The sequence below is a fragment of the Sus scrofa genome, chromosome 8 (assembly GCF_054392235.1).
Source record: "Sus scrofa isolate SSC_HxYL_T2T_F1_AM1 chromosome 8, Sscrofa_HxYL_maternal_Yorkshire_Landrace_v2.0, whole genome shotgun sequence".
NCBI lineage: Eukaryota > Metazoa > Chordata > Mammalia > Artiodactyla > Suidae > Sus > Sus scrofa.
Window position 1 is genome coordinate 91892432 of NC_139390.1, and position 19709 is coordinate 91912140.

General features: G+C 38.4%; 1 protein-coding gene across 12 annotated transcripts in view; it reads left to right on the top strand.

The window, feature by feature from the left end:
• INPP4B (inositol polyphosphate-4-phosphatase type II B) overlaps positions 1–19709 on the top strand; it is a 696813-nt gene that overhangs the window by 624698 nt on the left and 52406 nt on the right. For all 12 annotated transcript variants that reach the window (XR_014812874.1, XM_003129178.7, XM_084972777.1 and 9 more), the window contains one exon: positions 952–1049. Coding sequence is in view for 11 of the 12 variants with exons in the window: in XM_003129178.7 (XP_003129226.4) it covers positions 952–1049 (98 nt within the window). In the remaining variant the exon portion in view is untranslated. The remainder of the gene's footprint in view (positions 1–951; positions 1050–19709) is intronic.

Here is a 19709-nt window from a genome sequence, read left to right on the forward strand (position 1 = left end):
AAAGAAGGAAAGGATATCAGAGATGCGAATATATCAGTGAATAGTGGACGGAGTGGGAAAAACAGAGGAAATCCAAAAGGGTGCCTGAATTAATGGCAGGAGGTTAAAAATGTACCTTGTTTCTAAACAAAAGGAGGAGGTGGTTTCAGTTTTTGATTCCATTGAAGTTGAGGCAGGGTGGGATGATTCACTTTGAAATTTTCAATTGACTCTAGAAATACATATTTAAGTGGAAATATGTGGATGGTGATACATACTGGAAGCCATTTGTATAGCATTCTTTTATGGCGAGGCAAGAAGACAGGAAGTTTAAGCCTGGGAAATGCTTAAAGAAAACACAAGGTCTGGGATATACAGGTAGAGGGTTTTGCTTTGAGAAGGTCGTAGAAGAGTACCAATGCAGAGCTGGCGTCTTTCACGGTGTGGACAGAAAAAAAAAGTGGACTTAGTCCCTGGGAGGCTGGAGGGCCTTACCTGTTCCTACAGCAATTGACAGTGTGTGTAAGACTGTATGTGGTGCAGTGTCCAGTCCTGGAACTTCTGGACCTCTCCTCACGCTGTCATTGGTGAAGAGGAAGATTGCAGGGATAAAAAGAGGGAAGAGGGGAAGAGTTTTTATGTCTTTGGAGATACAGCCCTGCAGAGGTGGGAAAACTAACACTAAGTATCAGTTATGCCAAGGCACGGGCGCTGGTGTTTTAGATTTTGTATTTCATTCAGGTTCACCTTTGATGATTGTGAGAATAGTGGGGTATGTCAGAAGTGATTGGTGGAATCAGGGCCAGTGGCAACTAGAATATGTTTGAACTCACCATGGTGCAATGTGCTTAAAACAACAGAGACCCCTTCCTTAGAACACTATTGTCTTCCTTTTAAAAAAAGATAAAAAAAAAATGTCACTTTAGGGTGTTATTTTGTAATCCCTAACTATTTTCCTTTTCCTGTGTTTAGGTTTGGAGATGTCTCTTTGCAAGAAAGTATTAATCAGGAAAATTTTGAACTTCTGAAAGAATATTACACAGTATTTATGGAAAAGATGCCTCCTGATTGTAAGTATGCAAGTTACAGAAAACAACAATAATAATTTCTTGATTATAATTCTTCAGTCAAGGTCAGACATAGAGGTCCATGGAAGAAAAAAGCACCGGGTAGGAATGTGAGAGTGATTTTGAGATTGTCTGCACCAAAAAAGACTGATTGCCAAGGTGGCCTGGCCACCACCTGCCTCCTTGCCCTGATTGCACTCAAGTGTGTCCTGCTGCTCCAGTTAGGACATTCATTTCAGTGCCACTGGAAAATGCCAAAAGTCAAAAATAAGGAGCTCATAATTAGAAATCTCAATTGAGTCCAATAGAAATGTTGTATAATTCTTAACCTTGGAAAAGATTTTAAAGATTTAGGTTTCTGATTTATAAGTTACATTTAAAAATATCTTGCATATTTATATATATATATATAAATCAGAATACATACTCTATAGGAAACAAAAAGTGATACAAGGAACAAATTATTAAATATACTTATTACAATATTTATGCGACAGTGTTAGGGCACAAGCCTATAGCAATGTGCTTTACATTCTGTGTTTTGTTTTGTGCCATTATTCAGTTCTGCAATTCTTTTTCCTACAAAATTAAGCCTTTAACATTTGAGCAGTGCCAATCAGAGAATCAAGAATGTTTCTGGAGTTCATCCATAAGTCATATAAATAAATAAATTGAGATACTTAGGTATTCACGTTGATAAGAAGGTAGATTTTAGTAAAGTAGGAAATATCTTAATATTTGTAACCAAAAGCTGTGGTAAAAGTCTGCCTTTCATCTGTTCACTGGCAATTTGTTCACTGAGCTATATTCTTATTCTGTTTGAAATATTTTAGGTAGCAGAATGTTTAGAGTTTTTTTGTAATGCATTGATCTTGCTTCAAAATATTATAGTGCCGTAAGTGCATTCATGTCTGTATAGTTAGAAATTTTACTGCTGTTTTCGTATTATTTTATTTCACACAAAATATTTTTAAGGCTGAAATGAAATTAAGATAGAACAATTCTTTTGACAGCCAGCATACTTAAGAATTTTAAATTTGTTATTTACTTGAAAAGTTAATATGCACAAAACGATTTTGTATTAGTAATTAATAGAAAAAGTTTATTATAACTTGGATGTTGGGGGATTTTTTTTTTTTTTTTTTGCAGTTACTAGTAATTTCGAAGTAATTCCTGGAATTTATATCAACAACTTGCTTTCTATTTATATGGGTCATTTTCAAAGTGAGGTCCTGGAAGCAGCAGCATTAGTATCACCTGGAAATCTGTTAGCAATTCAAATGCCAGGCCTTTCTGAAGATCTACTGAACTTGTCTGATAGTGATTTTTCATCCACACTAATGTTTGAGAACCAGTGCTATACCATCCTTACTCAAAGCATAAATACATTAAAAAGTAGGTTGTTGGCCAAAGTCTATGAAAGATTTTAATACTATACATAAACAAAAAAAAAGTATGTATAAGCAATTGTTGAAGTATTTCTGAGATATGAACTACAAAGTGATCTCTACATTCAAGTCATTTAAACTCTTTATAAGAATGTACGTTTTAAAATTTTGAAGAACCCGAGACCTTATATAATGTATTGCTAATTAAATGTAACTTCATGTTTTTAAAACGTGTAAATATATTTTATCTTTGAAAACAGGATGGGCTCTTGGATCAAATCAATCTTATTAGATCAGTCTAAATAAGTTGTCTTAATATACTGATTTTTTTCCTGATATTTTGTTTCCTGTTATGTCAAGTTATTTTCGAGGCAACACTATCATAGATTTGGCACAGAATGAAGGTGCAATGTGACTCTGGTTGTTTTTTATTACGAAAGTCCAAACCCTATCTGCAATTACACCAACATATGTGGCATTATTCCTCCTACAGAAATGTAACCTAAAGCATCCTTTGGGTTGCACTCCATTCAGGGAAGAACCAAAGGCTTTAGTAAGAGTGTGACTCAAGGTGTAAGAGTGTGAGTCCAGGTATAAAAGTGTGAATAAAGGTATAATAAAGGTTAATAATTTGTAGTAGCATAAAATAGATAAGTTAGTGCTCTAAACATATTGAAAATGCTTTCACTTTTCATCCATTTTAGATGTATGGTCCATTAATTTACTCACACTTTTTTTATGATTTATTAAATAGTCAAAGTCTACATGCTTTCAAATAAAAATTTTTCCTTACTTCACAAAAGATGTTTTAACCTTTTGTTCATCTTAGGGATGACCCCAACGCTTGCGATATCAGGATTTTATACATTAAGTCCATTTCAGCCTATATATTCACTCCCAGTCAACTGGCTCTCACCTTTTACTCTAGAGAACCTTTATGCTCTAAAACATATGTTCTTCCCCACATATTCTCTCATTCTGTTGAAGATGTAGCAGGTTCAATGGATCATCTCACCTCAGCAATCTCCACATGGAAAACTTTTATCCTGAGCACTCCCTTCTCAGGAGTTAGTAGTGGGAGGGGAATAGAATGAAAGTTGCCTAATAGCAGTACTGATTTCCTTTCAGTATATTCAGCACAGTCTCAAGTTCATTTGGGAGAGATATTCAATCACATTCAAGTATTGCTGTCTTCCACCTGCATCTTCCTTGTATCTGCAGAAAGGCCATTAGGGGGAAGGCTTGGTTGGGAAGGATGGTCTCTCTCTCTCCCTCTCTTGGAGGATTCATGGGGTCTGGAGCTGGGAAGTGCCTGTTACAGAGGAGGAAGCCAGGCATGGGCAATCCCTTTCTTGTCAATCTTTGCTCAGACTTCTTCTTCTTGCTTCTTCTGAAGCAAGAAATTATATTTGTATATAATATAATATAATATAATATAATATAATATAATATAATATAATATAATATATACGTGTGTGTGTGTAGATATATATATATGTAGACATACACACATATATATGTCTGAAATTGGTATCAGACAGAGCTATTGATGGCTGGGAGGTCTGCTCACTCTTTCTGGGTGCCATGTGCTGTGAATTTCTCCATTCACATTTTCTTGGCTTACTGAGACAGCTCTTCGACAGTTATTCTTGTTTCCCTGACTCTAAGGCACAGTACATCATCAGGAGCTCTTCCCCTCAGAGCCCCCATGATATTCACAGGCCCCTTTGTTCACCTGGGGAAACTCCCTTGGGGCAGGTAGGAGTGTCTCTTTCTCTTCTGGCTCTGATCTTCCAGATAGGTTGGATGATCTCGTAGACATTTCAAGGCCCCTTTCGTACCCACCTAAAGCATCAAGGCACAAATTCTGGGTTGGCAAAATAAAGTCCTACCATAAATCACTAGCACTAACTAATCAGGGTCACCATGCATCTCATACATGATTAGGGCTCCTGACTTTGGGGGAAGGAGCAGATTCAGTGTTCCCTTTTCTCCCCTTTAAATGAGGAGTGACCCAGCATTAATTTGTAATTTCCAGTCTGTCCTTTCTCTCTCTTATAATAGTGCCCTTCTCTTGCCCTTTTGCCAAAACAAAGAAGAAGAATATTGTCATACAGTCCTATTGGAATGCTACCACTTGCTAGCTCCTACATGAACACTAAGGGTGGGCTTTCTAGCTTGTGCGCTAAGAAGGAAAATCAGGAAGGGCCTTTTGTGTGCTATTGTAACCTATCATCGCAGTATTGGATATTTCTGCCTTACACATAACGTTTCATCAACTGTAGCATAACAATTGCACAGGAAATATTTTTTTAGAAAAAAAATCTTAGGCTTGTGGTGAAGGTAAATATAATGTCATTGTCACATTTCATTTCCTTCTGTGCTTTTTTTTTTTGGCAATTGTTGCTGGAAGCCTCCCACTCAATTTAGCAGACATTGGCAGAGATCACCCTGTAAAACTCTGTGCCTATCACTGTGGAAGATGAAAGATGCTTGAGATATAGCCTCTGCCCCTAGTAGCCTACAATGTAATGACTCGGTGTGATCAAGGAATAATCTATTTTAGCTCTCAATCTCTTTCCAGAATATTAGTGACTGTTTTATAGTATCGATTCTTTCTGTGAATAGTTTAGTTTGGTCTGTGTTGCTTTTGTTGCTTAAAAAGTGTTAGTTTCTCCTTGATTGTTTTTGACATTCAGTGTATAGGTGATGCGTTGACATAGATTTCACTTCTGCGCTAAGTTATAGAAAAGATACTATGCATCCTTTCCATTTTCAGAAAAAAGAGAATAGGATAAGAACCTAAAGTTTTATGGATAATTAATAGCAGGGGATTATTTAAATCGTCTTCTATGTATTCCACATAGAAAATGAGAAAACATACATGATGGAAGGAGGTTAATCCATAAGTATAGGGAAAGGAAGGCTAAGGAACCCACAAAAAATGGAGAAATGTACAAATATTTGTTATTTATATATTCCCTATACTTACAAATTAACCAAATGCTGGAGAGGGTGTAGAGAAAAGGGACCCTCTCCTTCACTGTTGGTGGGAATATAAATTGGTACACTCACTGTAGACAACAGTGGGGGTGCCTCAGAAAACTAAATGTAGAACTGCTGTACAATCCAGCAGTCCCATACCTGGGCATATTATCTAGAATAAGTATCTAGTAAAACTTTCCTGAGTGAAACTACTGGGTTTTGTTTCTATAAGGAATGGAACTACCAAGGTATCATTCCTAATCGTACTTTGTGTGAAATGAATTTACAAATTGATACTCATCAGACTACTGCTGAGAAAGAAAACTAGCTACATTTATAACACATGTTGTGCTCTAGAAGAAATCAGTCCCACAACTTGCCAAACTTCATTGGCCTATCACACAATTGAATTTCCCACACTGTTCGATGCCAGGGAGTGCGGGAGAGCAGTTGCTGTCACATGCCAACAGGTATCTTGTGTTACGGATGAATTAAAATCACCGAGGAGCAGCATGTAAATCAGGTCTTGGAATTTTGAGCATGTATCAGAGAGAAGAGTTGCACCACATTTGCTCTGTTTATCAATAAAAATTAAAGCTATTTAAATGGATATTTTCTGCAGTTAGGAGTTATTTTCTGAGTACTATTGCAGACCAGAAAGTATGTGATGAAATCAATACTGACAGCATCAGCTCTGTGCCCTGCATGGATGGGCGATGCTCCATAAACAAAGAAGGCTCCATCTGAATATTAATCCACTTACTGCTCATTTACCTACAGTTGGAGCCCACGTGTGTGGACATTCACCACATGGCTCCCTGCCACCACCCGGGTTTTTAACACGCTGCTTTCATTTCTTAGAATAAGCTATGTGGCTGTTTTTTCTCCCTGCTTTTCAGAGCCTGGCTATGCTTAGGCTGTCACTTAAACTGAGTCTGCCCCCTAGTCCTTGGTGGGCTCTGGAAATGAATTTATGACATATGGAAATGAGGCAAGGCAAATATCCCAAAGGACATTAACAAACACATGCACAGACATACCACTGCTCACAAACACACACACTCTCAGGCACACACCCCACTAAAGGTCTTTCAGTGGTTCTGAGTGTTTCTGATTATCAAAGGGACTTTCTGGTAATGGGTTATATATTTCACAGGTTTCAAAGTATATTGCTCAATTATTAGCTTTCTCCCCACACATGGTAATACTAAATTTTCTCTGAAAGGTTCGCATTTATAAAGAGAGACCCTCTGAACATGAGGACAGCCTCTCAACATTCACAGAACCATGACATCAGAGGTACCGTTTTATTCTATCAACCACGGTTCAGCTGTGACAAAAAGCACCCATAGACCCTTTCCCACCATCAACTTTCTCCCTTCTCCTGCTTTCTCTTTTATCTCTGATTCCTTTCTACTGTCTATAAATATTGGGGATGACTTTGGCTTATGATTAGCCTGCAGATAGGATCAGGTAGAGACAGGTGTCTGAATTAGACAGGATATGCTGGCCCAGACTGCCCTATGGTAAAATGAAAAATAATACCAAATTCTTAGTAGCTATATTAATCAGAGTCCATTCCTGCAACCAGGCACTCCAGGAATTTCCTGCAGAGTATTGGAGATACACACAAAGAAATTTGGGAGAAATTAATGAGGTGATGCAAACCACCCAGCATTTAGTAATTCAGGAAACTAGCAGTAGCTAACGTGGGTCCTAAAGAGACCTAGGTCACATGTAGTGACACCAGAGCATCCCTGGTCTGTATCTAGGTTCTTGGTGGGGACTATCCAGCAGAAGCTAAGACCCTGGACAGAGGTTGCCCTGTGGGAGCTGGAGCCATGGAGAAACCAGGACTACTTCCAGAGACAGCAAAAGAAACAGAGAGATTAGGAAAGAAATATACTAGTTTCCAGCTTCATTTGATCTCCCTCTAATCCCCATTGCCCAAACTTAATTGTAAATCAAAGGGCAGTAAGGAGCCTGGGAAATGAGGCTACCTGCAATAAAGAGCATAAAGAGGAAAGGTTCAGAGAGCTATAAGAGCAAATCAGCAGATGACCAGCACAGTCTACCCCTTTGCCCACTCAGCACCTCTCCTCACCTTTTATTTGTACAAGAGCCATTTCAAACAAATCAGTATCTGGATGTGGGGACAGCAGTTTGTGTTTTAACAAGGCTGCCCCCGCAGGTGGCATGATAATATTTGAGAACCATCAGCTTAGATTTGTGAGGGGTTACAGATTTCGCTATCAAATTGTAAATCTGTTTTGCATTTCATTAGTATTCTAGAATGTAAAAGAAAGTGAAACTTTTCAGAAGAGTAAAGCTGTTGTATCTTTTATTTACTTGTTGTTTAACCTAAGTGAAATGTGTATATAAGGCAACTCAGCTATAAACATGATTCTGTTCTATGTGAGATTACCTTGATTTATTATGTCAAGCTCTGTTCATATGTCTGAGTTTCCTAAGCACAAAGGATAACTAGAATGTTACAGATTTCTCCTATATTTTTAAAAACTTAAGATATAAAGTCAAAGAAAATATAAGGATTTTCTTAAATTAACACACAGCACTTCTATTGCATAATTAATTTAGTAATAATATCTGTTTTACAGATATCTCAAGTTTGATGCTATGTAGACATCCAAACACACAAATGAAAAATCCTGTTAGTCATCCAAATATTTTGCTTTCTTTATTTCAAATGTATGCACACTTGGAAACATTCAGATGGCTGAGGAATTTTTACATATTATCCATATGTTTGGCATTGCAGAGACATATAAAAAGATGAGTAAAAGGGATTGGCAGTACATAGGAAATCTGTGACAATTCAGGCTTCCTTTAAGTTGGAAATGATCCCTCAAAAGCAGGCAAAAGTGGGATTTGAAGATTACGGGCTCCAATTTTTCTCCACCCATTTTTCTACTAAACCCACTCTAGTCAGCCTTTGATCCCCATAACTTCACTGGAACTAGGTTGTTAGGGTTTCTGCCTGTTAAGGCCAATGCTCAGCTCTCTGTCCTCATCCTCCTTGACCCAGTAATAGGTTTGACATGGTTACTTTTTCTTCCTTCCTTTTTTCCTCTTTCGCCTCTGGCCTTCCAGGCAATCACACTTTTCTGTGATTGTTCCTGCTCCCTGTCTCCTATGTTTCAACCTCCATTACGGATTCTGCATTATCTTCTCACCTCCAAATGCTGAGGGTACCCGGATTCAATCCATGGATGTCTACTCTGCTCCCCTGTTGAACAGTCTCTTTGCTCTAAACATCATCCTTGAATTGTCCACCTCCCTGCCTACATCCCCAGCCCACCTCTCTTCCCTGAACTCGTGGATTCTGCTCAGTGCCTCAGACTCCATCCCTGATGTGCCCTTAAAAACTTATTCTTACTACAAGCTTCCCCAAATTTCAGATTTATCCTTTCTAACTTTTTGTTGTTTTGGAAAAAAATAATCTAGTCAGCTTTGACTCTTTTCTTTTTTTCATACCCCATTTTCAGTCCATTACCAAATTTCATTGGTTATATTTTCAAAATGTATGACCAGCCCTGCCCTCCTGTACTGCTACCACTCTCTGCAAAAACATGTTATTCTTGCATCCAGATTATAGCATAACCTTCTTCCGATTGCTGTTTCCTCTTTCAGCTTCATTTAGTGCATTTTGATCACAGCAGCCAAAATGACCTTTTAAAATGAAAATCTAATCATACCTCTCCTCAAAATCTTCCAATAACTCCCATTTGTCTTTGCAGAGTCAAAACCTGAATTCTTACAATGACCTCTAGGCATGCCCCCACCAATCTAGCAAAAAAAAATCTAATCTTTTGACTCCTCTCTCTTACTTCTCTCTCCTCACTTGCTTCCCTGTGCCCTACTGTTTCTTAGGACTTTTTGATTGACTGTTTCCTCCTCCTTAAATATTCTCTCCCCCCATGTGGTTACTCATTCAGCTCCTTTAAGTCTTCCCTCAAATGTCACTTTCTCAATTGCACTCTCCAATGCCTGGGTCCCCTTCTTTATTTTTCTCCATAACATCCATCGCCATCTAGGACACAGTATGTCATGAACCTTGTTTGGCTGTGTGTCTTCATCAGGACATAAGCTCCATGAGGACTGGTCTTATCGTCTGTTGACTTTCTATCCCAACAACCAAAAATGTTATCTGGTATAAATTTTATATTCCATAAATCGTTGTTGAATGAATGAATGAATGAATGAATGGAACAGATTATCTAATTGGATGTTTTAAAGAATCAGGGGACAGTTGGATCATGGAAACAATCTAATTTAGACTATTCTCAAGAATACTCTTTCTTCTAATAATTCTTGGGGAAACAAAAAGATTCGATAGTCAAATGACTGTTATCACACTGAGTATTTCTAACAGGTCTATAGCATGGTCAGCAAATGTTTTTATGTGAAGGATCAGAGAGTAAATAATTCAGGCTTTGAGGGCCATATGATCTGTCACAAGTACTGAACTCTGCCAATGTACTGTAAAATAAGCCAAAGATAATATGTAAATTAATGAACTTGGCTGCATTCTAATAAAACTCTATTGGCAAAAACACAGAATTGGCTCAGTTTAGCCTGCAAGCCATAGTTTGCCAACCCTAATCTATGGTGTTACACCTATTTATTTATTTTTTAGTAAAATATACTGTGTTATAAAATATATACCTACAGCATTTTTATTGCGTTATAGAACCATCAAGAAAACCCATTAAATACTCATTAGCATCTTGTTAATTAAGTGTTCCTCAAGACATAGTTTAAGAAATACCAATCTAGGAGTTCCCACTGTGACACAGTGGGTTAAGGATCAACTGCAATTTCTCAGGTCCCCATGGAGGCATGTGTTCAACTCCTGGCCAGTGCAGTGGGGTAAAGATACGGCATGACCACACGTGTAGCCTAGCTGGGATTTGATCCCTGGCCTGGAACTTACATATGCCATGGGTATGGCCAAAACAGAAAAGAAAGAAAGGAATACTGATCTACTTTAACACTTATCACTTGTTATGAGGGGCTTGGGATCCAGAATAGATTTGTTAAGTTCACACATGCAGCTAATGGGAGAACAGGGAATAATTTCCCTATTTTCTGACTCCCAGTTAAGTGTTCTTTTCACTTTTATACTGCTGTTATTCCTTTGCTGTCTAAAGGCTTCTGATCTTCTAAATTTAAAATTGTAGATTTAAAAATACTTTAGTATTTCCAGCAGTATACCTTTATTTTCTGCTTATAATTCCTACCTTTTTGTAATTAGACATTTATTTTCAACTCATTGCAGAAGAAAATCTGATGCACTTACTTCTTGAAATGTGTAATATCGATAAAGAGTAAGATCATTTTTAAACATTTGATGTCTCTTGAAGCACTCCTACGTCTTTTTGAAAAGAAAAGTGATACAAAACCCTATACAATTTTAATTTATTATGTGCATGTAAAGCCACAGACATAGACTTTTAGTTTCCATTAACCTGTAGTCTGGATCAAAGCGACAAATACAGACAACACTGCAAGTAGCAAAGATGGAAGCACATAGTCACATACACACACACAAATGGCCAGCTCCCTGTTCAGTTCAGCGTTGATCTCTGCAGCTCCTCTGTTACTTCATAGTCCTCACAAATTGGATGCATCAATTATTTTTGGTTAGACCTATTCTTTAATTTGTGTGGGTCCAGACTCAGATTTTTAGCCTTTTAGTCATCCTTGCATTTTCTACATTCTTTTCTTCTCACTGAGGCTCCCCTTTCATTAGACTTCGCCATTCATTGAGGACTGGCTGGGCTCCCAGTAAACCTGTCTAGTAAATCTGCAAAAAATGGCATGAAATCAAAAGATGATATTCAATTGAAAGTTCACTTAGGTGAACCATTTGATGCTTGAACCAAATGAGTGCCTCCATTTCATTATCAACTAAATGAGAATAATTAATTCATAGATACCTGTGCTTCGTCTACCATTATCTCACTGAAGAAAGGATGCTAATACTTCCAGTGGCAGTCTTTGCAATGAGATGTCACACTGTACTTATGAATGCTAGAGAGATGGATAAAGATAACGCTCATATGCTTCTCAAGAGAGTTTTAATTCTCATGTGTACAAATTTACTGATCCAGTTAAATTTGATTGTAAAGCTCTTCCTATAGTTTGAACTAACCTGCCTCTCTTCTCCATTCAGTAGCCTCCTTGCTCAGTCTTGTCTGAAATCCTTCAAATAGCTATCTACGTTAACCTCAATTAATTTTTTCATATAAGCGCCACTCCTCTGATAATCTTTCAAAAAAATCCCATTTTTATTTTTGGGATGCACAGAGATGAGCTCTTGAAATCATGACTGTTAGGATAATTCATTGGCCCCATGCTGAGGAGTAAAGTGGATGTTAGAAATCTCAGGACTCATCTTCCCTTTTGGAAATAAATACCTGAATTTGACCTGAATTAATATCAATCTCTGGTGACTTCAGCTTCAGTGTAGTATTACATCTGATAAACAGCTCAACAATAAAAGATTAAAAAAATTGGAGTTCCCGGTGACTTTTAATGTACTTTAACAATTAGTTTCGAAGTTTATCTTTTCCTTTGCTGTGGGTGATGCAACTTTGAAGTTTCTTTCAGAGGAAACAATGAAAATGCATAAGCCAAAGATGTTATTCAGCTCTGATCAGGTTGGGAGTTTGATATTTGATTTCTAACATTGCCTTTCTCACAAATTGTAAATGGGAAATATAATTTAAGTAAAGCTGGTTTCAGTGGAATTTTTCCTTTTATAATTTTCAAGCTTTTACAGCCTCTAAAAGAACATAATTTCCAGTTTTAAGACATCTCAATGACTTTCACCTAATTGCATTTGTTTGCTTGCTAGCACATTTAACAGTAATTGTTTCAGAATTAATTATGGAAAAGATTTGATATTACAGAATAAAGTAATAACCAGAGTGGACTGTGAAAGCACCATTCTTCACAAGTTCATTTTGCTTCATAATTAGAAGTACAGGCCCTTCTAAGTTGTTTTTGCTGTAGTTATTCTGAGAATTTATTGCTAAGTAATAAATTATCCCGTGTTAACTGATTGTGGGGCCAGGTTTTAAAACCATCACTTTACAGTGATTGATGGGATGTGTCTATACATATTCTTACTTATTTCTAATGTCCTTACCTCTAAAACAACAGTACACGTTTGCAGTATGGCTGGTTACTATGAAAAATGCCTATATAACCTAACCTGTGTTCGGCTTAAAATGCTTTTGGTTGCAAGTGACAGAAACCCTAACTCCAATGGGCATCAATTAACAAAAATGAAAGTTTCAGTGTTGCAGCAGCAACCCTTAAAGAGAGGCTTGGTTCAGTGGCTTAGCAGTATGAAAAAGGACACTATTCTTCTCCATTTCATCACTCTGCCACTCTTAGTGTTGACTTTATCCTGCATCTAGTCACTTCATGAAGAAAGGGAGGCTGGCATAAGCAGTTATTCCCATGCTCAAACAAAGGCGTTGCGGGGGGCGGGGTGGGGGGGGCAGCTTTCCTTTCCTCTTCTGCTTTACAGAGGCCTGAGCCTCCCTCAGCTGCAACAGCAGAGGTCACTTACACAACCCTGAGTCAAGTTCTCACTGGCCTGGATTTAGATGTTCATCCCTGAATCAGTCTTGACTTTCTTTCTTTCTTCCTTCCTTCCTTCTTTTCTTTTCTTTTTCTTTCTTTCTTTCTTTCTTTCTTTCTTTCTTTCTTTCTTTCTTTCTTTCTTTCTTCCTTCCTTCCTTCCTTCCTTCCTTCCTTCCTTCCTTCCTTCCTTCCTTCCCTTCTTTCCTTCTTTCCTTCTTTCTCTTTCCTTTCTTCCTTCCTTCCCTCTTTCTCTCTCTCTATTTTTTTTTTTTGTCTTTTTAAGGCCACACCTGCAGCATATGGAAGTTCCCAGGCTAGGGGGTCAAACCAGAGCTGTAGCTGCCTGCCTATGCCACAGCCACAGCAACGCCAGATCCAAGTTTCAGCAGCTCACAGCAATGCTGGATCCTTAACCCACTGAGTGAGGCCAGGCATCAAACCCGTGTCCTCACGGTTATTAGTCAGGTTCCTTACCGCTGAGCCATAAGGAACTCCTAGTCCTGATTACAAAGGGGGTAGGATTATATCAATTGGCTTCAGAGAAGGGATGTAATTGATCCCTGTGGATGTGTTCCATGGTGCAAAATGGGTGAACTGGGTGATGGGAAGGTGGCTATACTTTCCTTTCAGCTTGAAAGTTCTCTAACAACATAAAGTCATTTGATCACGAGAGGTTGAAGCTGTTGCCTTAGCTTCATTAGCATCCATTTCAGTCAGCTGAGAGTTGACGGTCCCATTCCTATTCACCTGTCAGCACCAAACCATTGAGTCAGGTCAATATCATCTTCAGAACTGCTGTTATTAAAGAAATCCCATTTGACAAAACAAGGAAAAAGTAGGTACTACAAAGTGACTCTGAACTGGGCTATTCTGTCCCATCAAGGGGTGGTGGGAGACGGGTCACTGGCTTTGTGAATGTTTGGGGTCGTGATTGTGTGTGCACCTGTGTGTTTGTGAGAGAATATATCTTACTTTGGATAAATTCTTTTTTTTTTTTTTTTTGGTCTTTTGTCTTTTTAGGGCTTCCTGCGGAATATGGAAGCTCTCAGGCTAGGGGTTGAATCAGAGCTGTAGCTGCCAGCCTATGCCACAGCCACAGCAACACCAGGTCCAAGCCACTTCTTCAACCTACACCACAGCTCACTGCAACGCCAGACCCTTAACCCATTGAGCAAGACCAGGGATCGAACCCTCGTCTTCATGGATACTAGTCGGGTTTGTTAACCACTGAGCCATGAAAGGAACTCCACTTTGGGTAAATTCTGACTTTTACCTGAGAAAGTAGGCTTCCAGTCTGAGGCTATGGACACTTTCTTAAGAACTACAAATGTTTTTCAGAGCTGACACAGAATTGAATAATGTAGCCTCTCCTGCCAAGACTTTTATTAATTGTTTTCCATTTCAAGTCGATGAAGCATGACAGGGTTCTTGTCCTCACTTTGCAGTTGAGAAAATAGGAACAGAGGGTTAAGCAAGTTGCCTACAAATACACGTCAAAGCAAGGATGGAATTGGCATGAGAAATCATTTTCCTGGAATCTTCGTTCAGTGTTTCCTTTAAAAAGAAATATGAAAATTTCAAACAAAAAACCCCAACAGATCATAACATACAAATACTTTGGAACCCATCACTCACTCTTATCAATTTTGTAAGAAACAAAACATTTGTAGACAGAGTGGAAACCCCCTTTGTACCCTTTTTGCTTTCCAACCCTAATCTTCCCTTCTCTGAAGAAATCAATACCCTGAATTTGGTGTTTTACGTTCTAATGTGCATTTTTTACATATGTATGGATCCATAAAAAATAGGTACAGTTTGACACATTTAACTTTATAAAACTGTTACTGTCTTTTATGAATCTTTTTTTTCTCAACATAGATTTTGGTAAATATCCATGTTGGTACATATAGCATGCTTATTCCTTTTACCTATTATACAGTATTCCATGTCTTAAATATATGTATATGACAGTTTGTTCTCTTTATGATCATTTAGATTTTTGCTGCTTCTTAATGTTATAAGCACTAATGCAATGGCTATTCTTATACCTTTCACCTTCTGATTACTTTCCTGAACCTCGCTTGAAAAAAAAGTATACTCTTATGGAGATAACTATAAATATTCAATTGGACTGTCTAAATTTTGTCTGAGAGTATTACAGGAGAGAGTAACAAAACCAAGACTTGTTGGCTATATTTTACATTTGAGGAAACTCATTCTTTTATTTTATGTATTTATTTATTTTTCTTTTTAGGGCCGCATCTGCAACATATGGAAGTTCCCAGACTAGGGGTCAAATCAGAGCTGCAGCTGCCAGCCTATGCCACAGCCACAGCAACACTGGATCTGAGCCAGGTCTGCGACCTACACCACAGCTCATGGCAATGCCGGATCCTTAACCCACTGAGCAAGGCCAGGGATCAAACCCACCTCCTCATGGATGCTAGTCGGGTTCTTTAACCCCTGAGCCAGGAAGAGAACTCAGACATTTGAGGAAACTCATTCTAAGTCTAAAGCTGTAACCAAGCAGGACCCTATAGGGCCTTTCCAGGACAGACCCCATATCCTCTGCTTTAGTCCCTCTTTGAGTATCTAGATAACAGTATCTGATGCACATTTCCTGAGTTGTTTTACAAATGCTAAAACTCCCTATGAAATGGAAGAGTTTAATTACTGGATGACCATGAGAACACGGCCCCTAGACCTACTGGCAGCTAAGGATTGATGATGTTAACCCCTGTGACACCGCCCATTACTTCACAATCAACCAATCAGAGAATTGTGCCTGATCTGATCACATACCCTGGGACCTCCCCTCCCTTACCTGGCCTTTAAAAATGCTTTGCTGAGTTCCGATCGTGGCTCAGTGGTTAACGAATCCGACTAAAAATCATGAGGTTGCAGGTTAGATCCCTGGCCTTGCTTAGTGGGTTAAGGACCGGCGTTGCCATGAGCTGTAGTGTAGGTCGAAGACGCGGCTCGGATCCCGCGTTGCTGTGGCTCTGGCGTAGGCTGGCGGCTACAGCTCCGATTCAACCCCTAGCCTGGGAACCTCCATATGCCATGGGAGCGGCCCAAGAAATGGCCCCCCCCCCAAAAAAAAAATGCTTTGCTAAAATCCATCAGGGAGTTTGGGGTTTTTGAGCACTAGATGCCCTGGACTCCTTGTGTGACACCTGCAATAAATGCTGCCCTTGGCTTCACCACAATCTGCTGTCAGTAGACATGCTTTACTGTGCACCAGCAAGTGGATCCAAGTTTGGTTCAAAAACCAATTTCTGTTCCATGTATACCATGATTTTCAGTTGCTCTGTCTGGTTCTGTCATTCTCTCTTGAAATCTCACCAATCAATCCACAAAATTAGTCATTACTAAAGCTGTTTCTTTCTGGAACCAGATCTGAATTTCTGTGGCCTGCAGGATTTTTTGCAAGTTGAGAAAAATTGGCAGCCATCAAAGTGTTGGACTGATAGGGATATGCTCTGAATAAAGCAAGTTTTATCATTACAGAAATAGAAACAGAAGCTTGAAAATTTTAAGAACATCAAAATGACTTTCTTCCTCTTCATGGACAGAAAAGGTGAAATTTCTATGGGACATCACTTCCGTGTTTTGGAAAGTGCTGTTTTTATGCAGTAGAAATGGACAAAGGGTGGCCATTTGACTTATTAGAGGAACCTTATAGTCTGCTAAAAATGGCTGATTTAAAAATCTCCATGTCAACTACAGAACTAAATAATTTTGAAAAACTATTATGCTTTGTTCTGGATTCTCAGAATTCTGAAGAAGTCAGTCCATTGTGTTAATATTGGAATTGGTTTTTCATACCATCAGCTAACTATGAAGATACTAACACAGATTTGAGGGATATTATTGGCATTGGAATTGGGAATCTGGATTTTTGACTTGACCCTTCTTACATGAACCTGGTGAAAAAAATCAACTAAGCGTCTTGGACATGGGGTTGGCCCAGATCAGTGCTTTGCCAGTTTTTTTTTTATATTGACATTATACTTGTTAAATCAGTTTGGTAGGTTGGGACCAACATTAAAAAGAAAGCAACATGGGAAATTCCCTTTGTGGCTCAGTGGGTTAAGAACCCATAAAAACCTGACATCTCTGTGAGGACGGGTGCAATCCCTGGCTTCACTAAGTGGGTTAAGGATGTGGTTTTGCCACAAGCTGTGGCATAAGTCACATCAGATCTGGTGTTGCCATGGCTGTGGTGTACGCTGCCAGCTGCAGCTCCAATTTGACCCCTAGCTTGGCAACAATCATATGCTACAGGTGTGGCCAAAAAAGGAAAAAGAAAAAAGAAAGCAACATGGAATGAAACAAAATATATTCAGGGGGTAGAGTATAGGCACTAAGGGTAAATGTGTTTCTTAGAATTTTTGTTGCAGAGGGGGGATTGTGTGTACATAACCGCTGTGGGACTTTATATAAAGTAAAATTCTTACTCTGTATTGCTTTCAAAATGTTTGAAAGTCCATTATACCAGGTGACTTCAGAAACTGTCTCAGGAACCTCTCAGATATGGTTATCTCCCTATATGAAGTTCACCAGGTGCTCCCATTTTTTTAGGATGAAGCCCAGATATCCCAGAATAACAGAACAGCACCTTTGTAATTCTTGCCTTGGGACCATGCCCTCCAAGTACCTGGTGAACTATTGCCTTGTATGTCCTTGGCTGATATTTTTCTCTCAGCCTCCAGTGCTCTCTGTAGACATGCAGCATTAACTGCTAGAAACCCTACCCACACCCAACTATTCTGTATAGAACTGACCACTCCTTTTCTTAAGCCCCCATTATTATTTTTACTGGCTAGTGTAATAACCCACAGTACAGTTTACCACAGTTAATAGTGGTTTAAAAATCTATCCCACCATACTGACCATGGAGAGTTCAAGATGAGGTCTTTGTATCCTAAAAATTTTGTTTTTTCTCCGTGTCTTATTCATATGTATTCTGTTTTTTGCTTGCTCTTGAAATAATTGTTGTTATTTAAAAATAATACACATTTATTTTAAATGTCTCAGATGACATGAAGAGGCAGATGATAAATCACCTTAAATCCCACAACCTAAAGATAAACACTATTAGCACCTAAGCTAATGCCTCAGTGGGCACACACGTGCACACATTCACACACACGCACACGCACAATGCTACACAAATAGCTTAATTTATTAATATGACTAGTTTTTCCTTTCAGCAATGTCAAGGACACTTTCTCTGACAATGCTGTATACCTGTATACAATTTTTAAATTGCTGCTTATAATTCTAATTCATGGATCATTTGGGTTTTTGTTTGTGTTGCCGTTTATCAACATTAAGAGCAGTGATGGCAGACCTGGCTTATTCCTCATGTGCTGTAAGTATCAATTAGAAGGCCCCGTTATTGTCCTTACTTTCTTTGATTAACTGTGGAGTCTTGAGCTGGTTTTGCAGTTCTCATCAAGACATGCTACATTATGCCTCCTTCCCTTTATCTTTGGGCTGTGTACTATTAAAATGCCTGTGTATCAGAGTCTCCTACCTAGCAATATGATGTCTTTGGTCAAAGCTTCTGTTTCTTAAAATAATCATCTATAGTTACGTAGTAAGGATTTAACTTTGGACTGTTACCCACTTAGACCTAATAAAATGGAACCACGCATATATTTACGTGAATATCTTTCATCTCACCTCCCTAATACAGAGTACGAGTCTGGATTGTACCTAACTTTCCTCTAGTCTGTGGTCATGAAATTCAAGATGATGCATCCATGTTTTCAATGCTCAGTTTCATTTTACCAACTTCTTCCACTCTTTGCTAGATATAAGTTACTAGTACAGTTCATTAGGATTTTTTCCTCTACTCTCTAGAGCAAAAATCAAGAACTACTCAGATATACAATTTTTATAAAATGAAACATTTGGTATAGTCTTGGAAAGTGCAAAGCTGCATTATAATTAAAGCTTATTGGTAATTATTTTTGTGATCTAATTTAGGAATGTATCATGTATTTCTTCAGTGTAACCAGATAGCCTAGGTATAGGCCATAATATTTTTATGTATTATCTCCTGTTTTTAGCCTCAAGTTAAAGCTCCCAAGAATTCTTCATACCTCAGTCTGTGGATTCCATAATAGAGTGTATTTTCATACTGTATAGTACTAAACCAACCACTCTTTTAGAAAGCCTTTTTGTTTCCATCACTATATTCTAATTTTGACTTCTATCTCACAGGATCTCAGGGACACTTGAATCATAGTGTGCATTGCCTTAGGTTTTAATATAAACCATATGCCATTTATTATCCATGCTCTTGTATGTAGAGATCTGAGCAATTGGTCACTTCCTATTCCCTTCCCAATTATCTTTTATAATTAACTATCTATTGCCTCTTGTGTTGTTCCTCTTTCTGTCCATACATGTGCTCTGTAGGAACAATTGTTCTCAACCAGGATGGAATTCTGCCCTCCAGGAACTTTTGGCAGTATCTAGAGATATTTTTGTTTGACACAATGGGAAGGGTACTACTGGCTTCTAACAGGTTGAGGTCAGGGATGCTGGCAACATCCCACAGTGTAGAATATGGGCCTACTCCCCACAATAAAATATTACCCTGTCCAAAATGTCAATATCACCCTGGTGGAGGAATCTTGCTCTACCCAAATGGACTTCA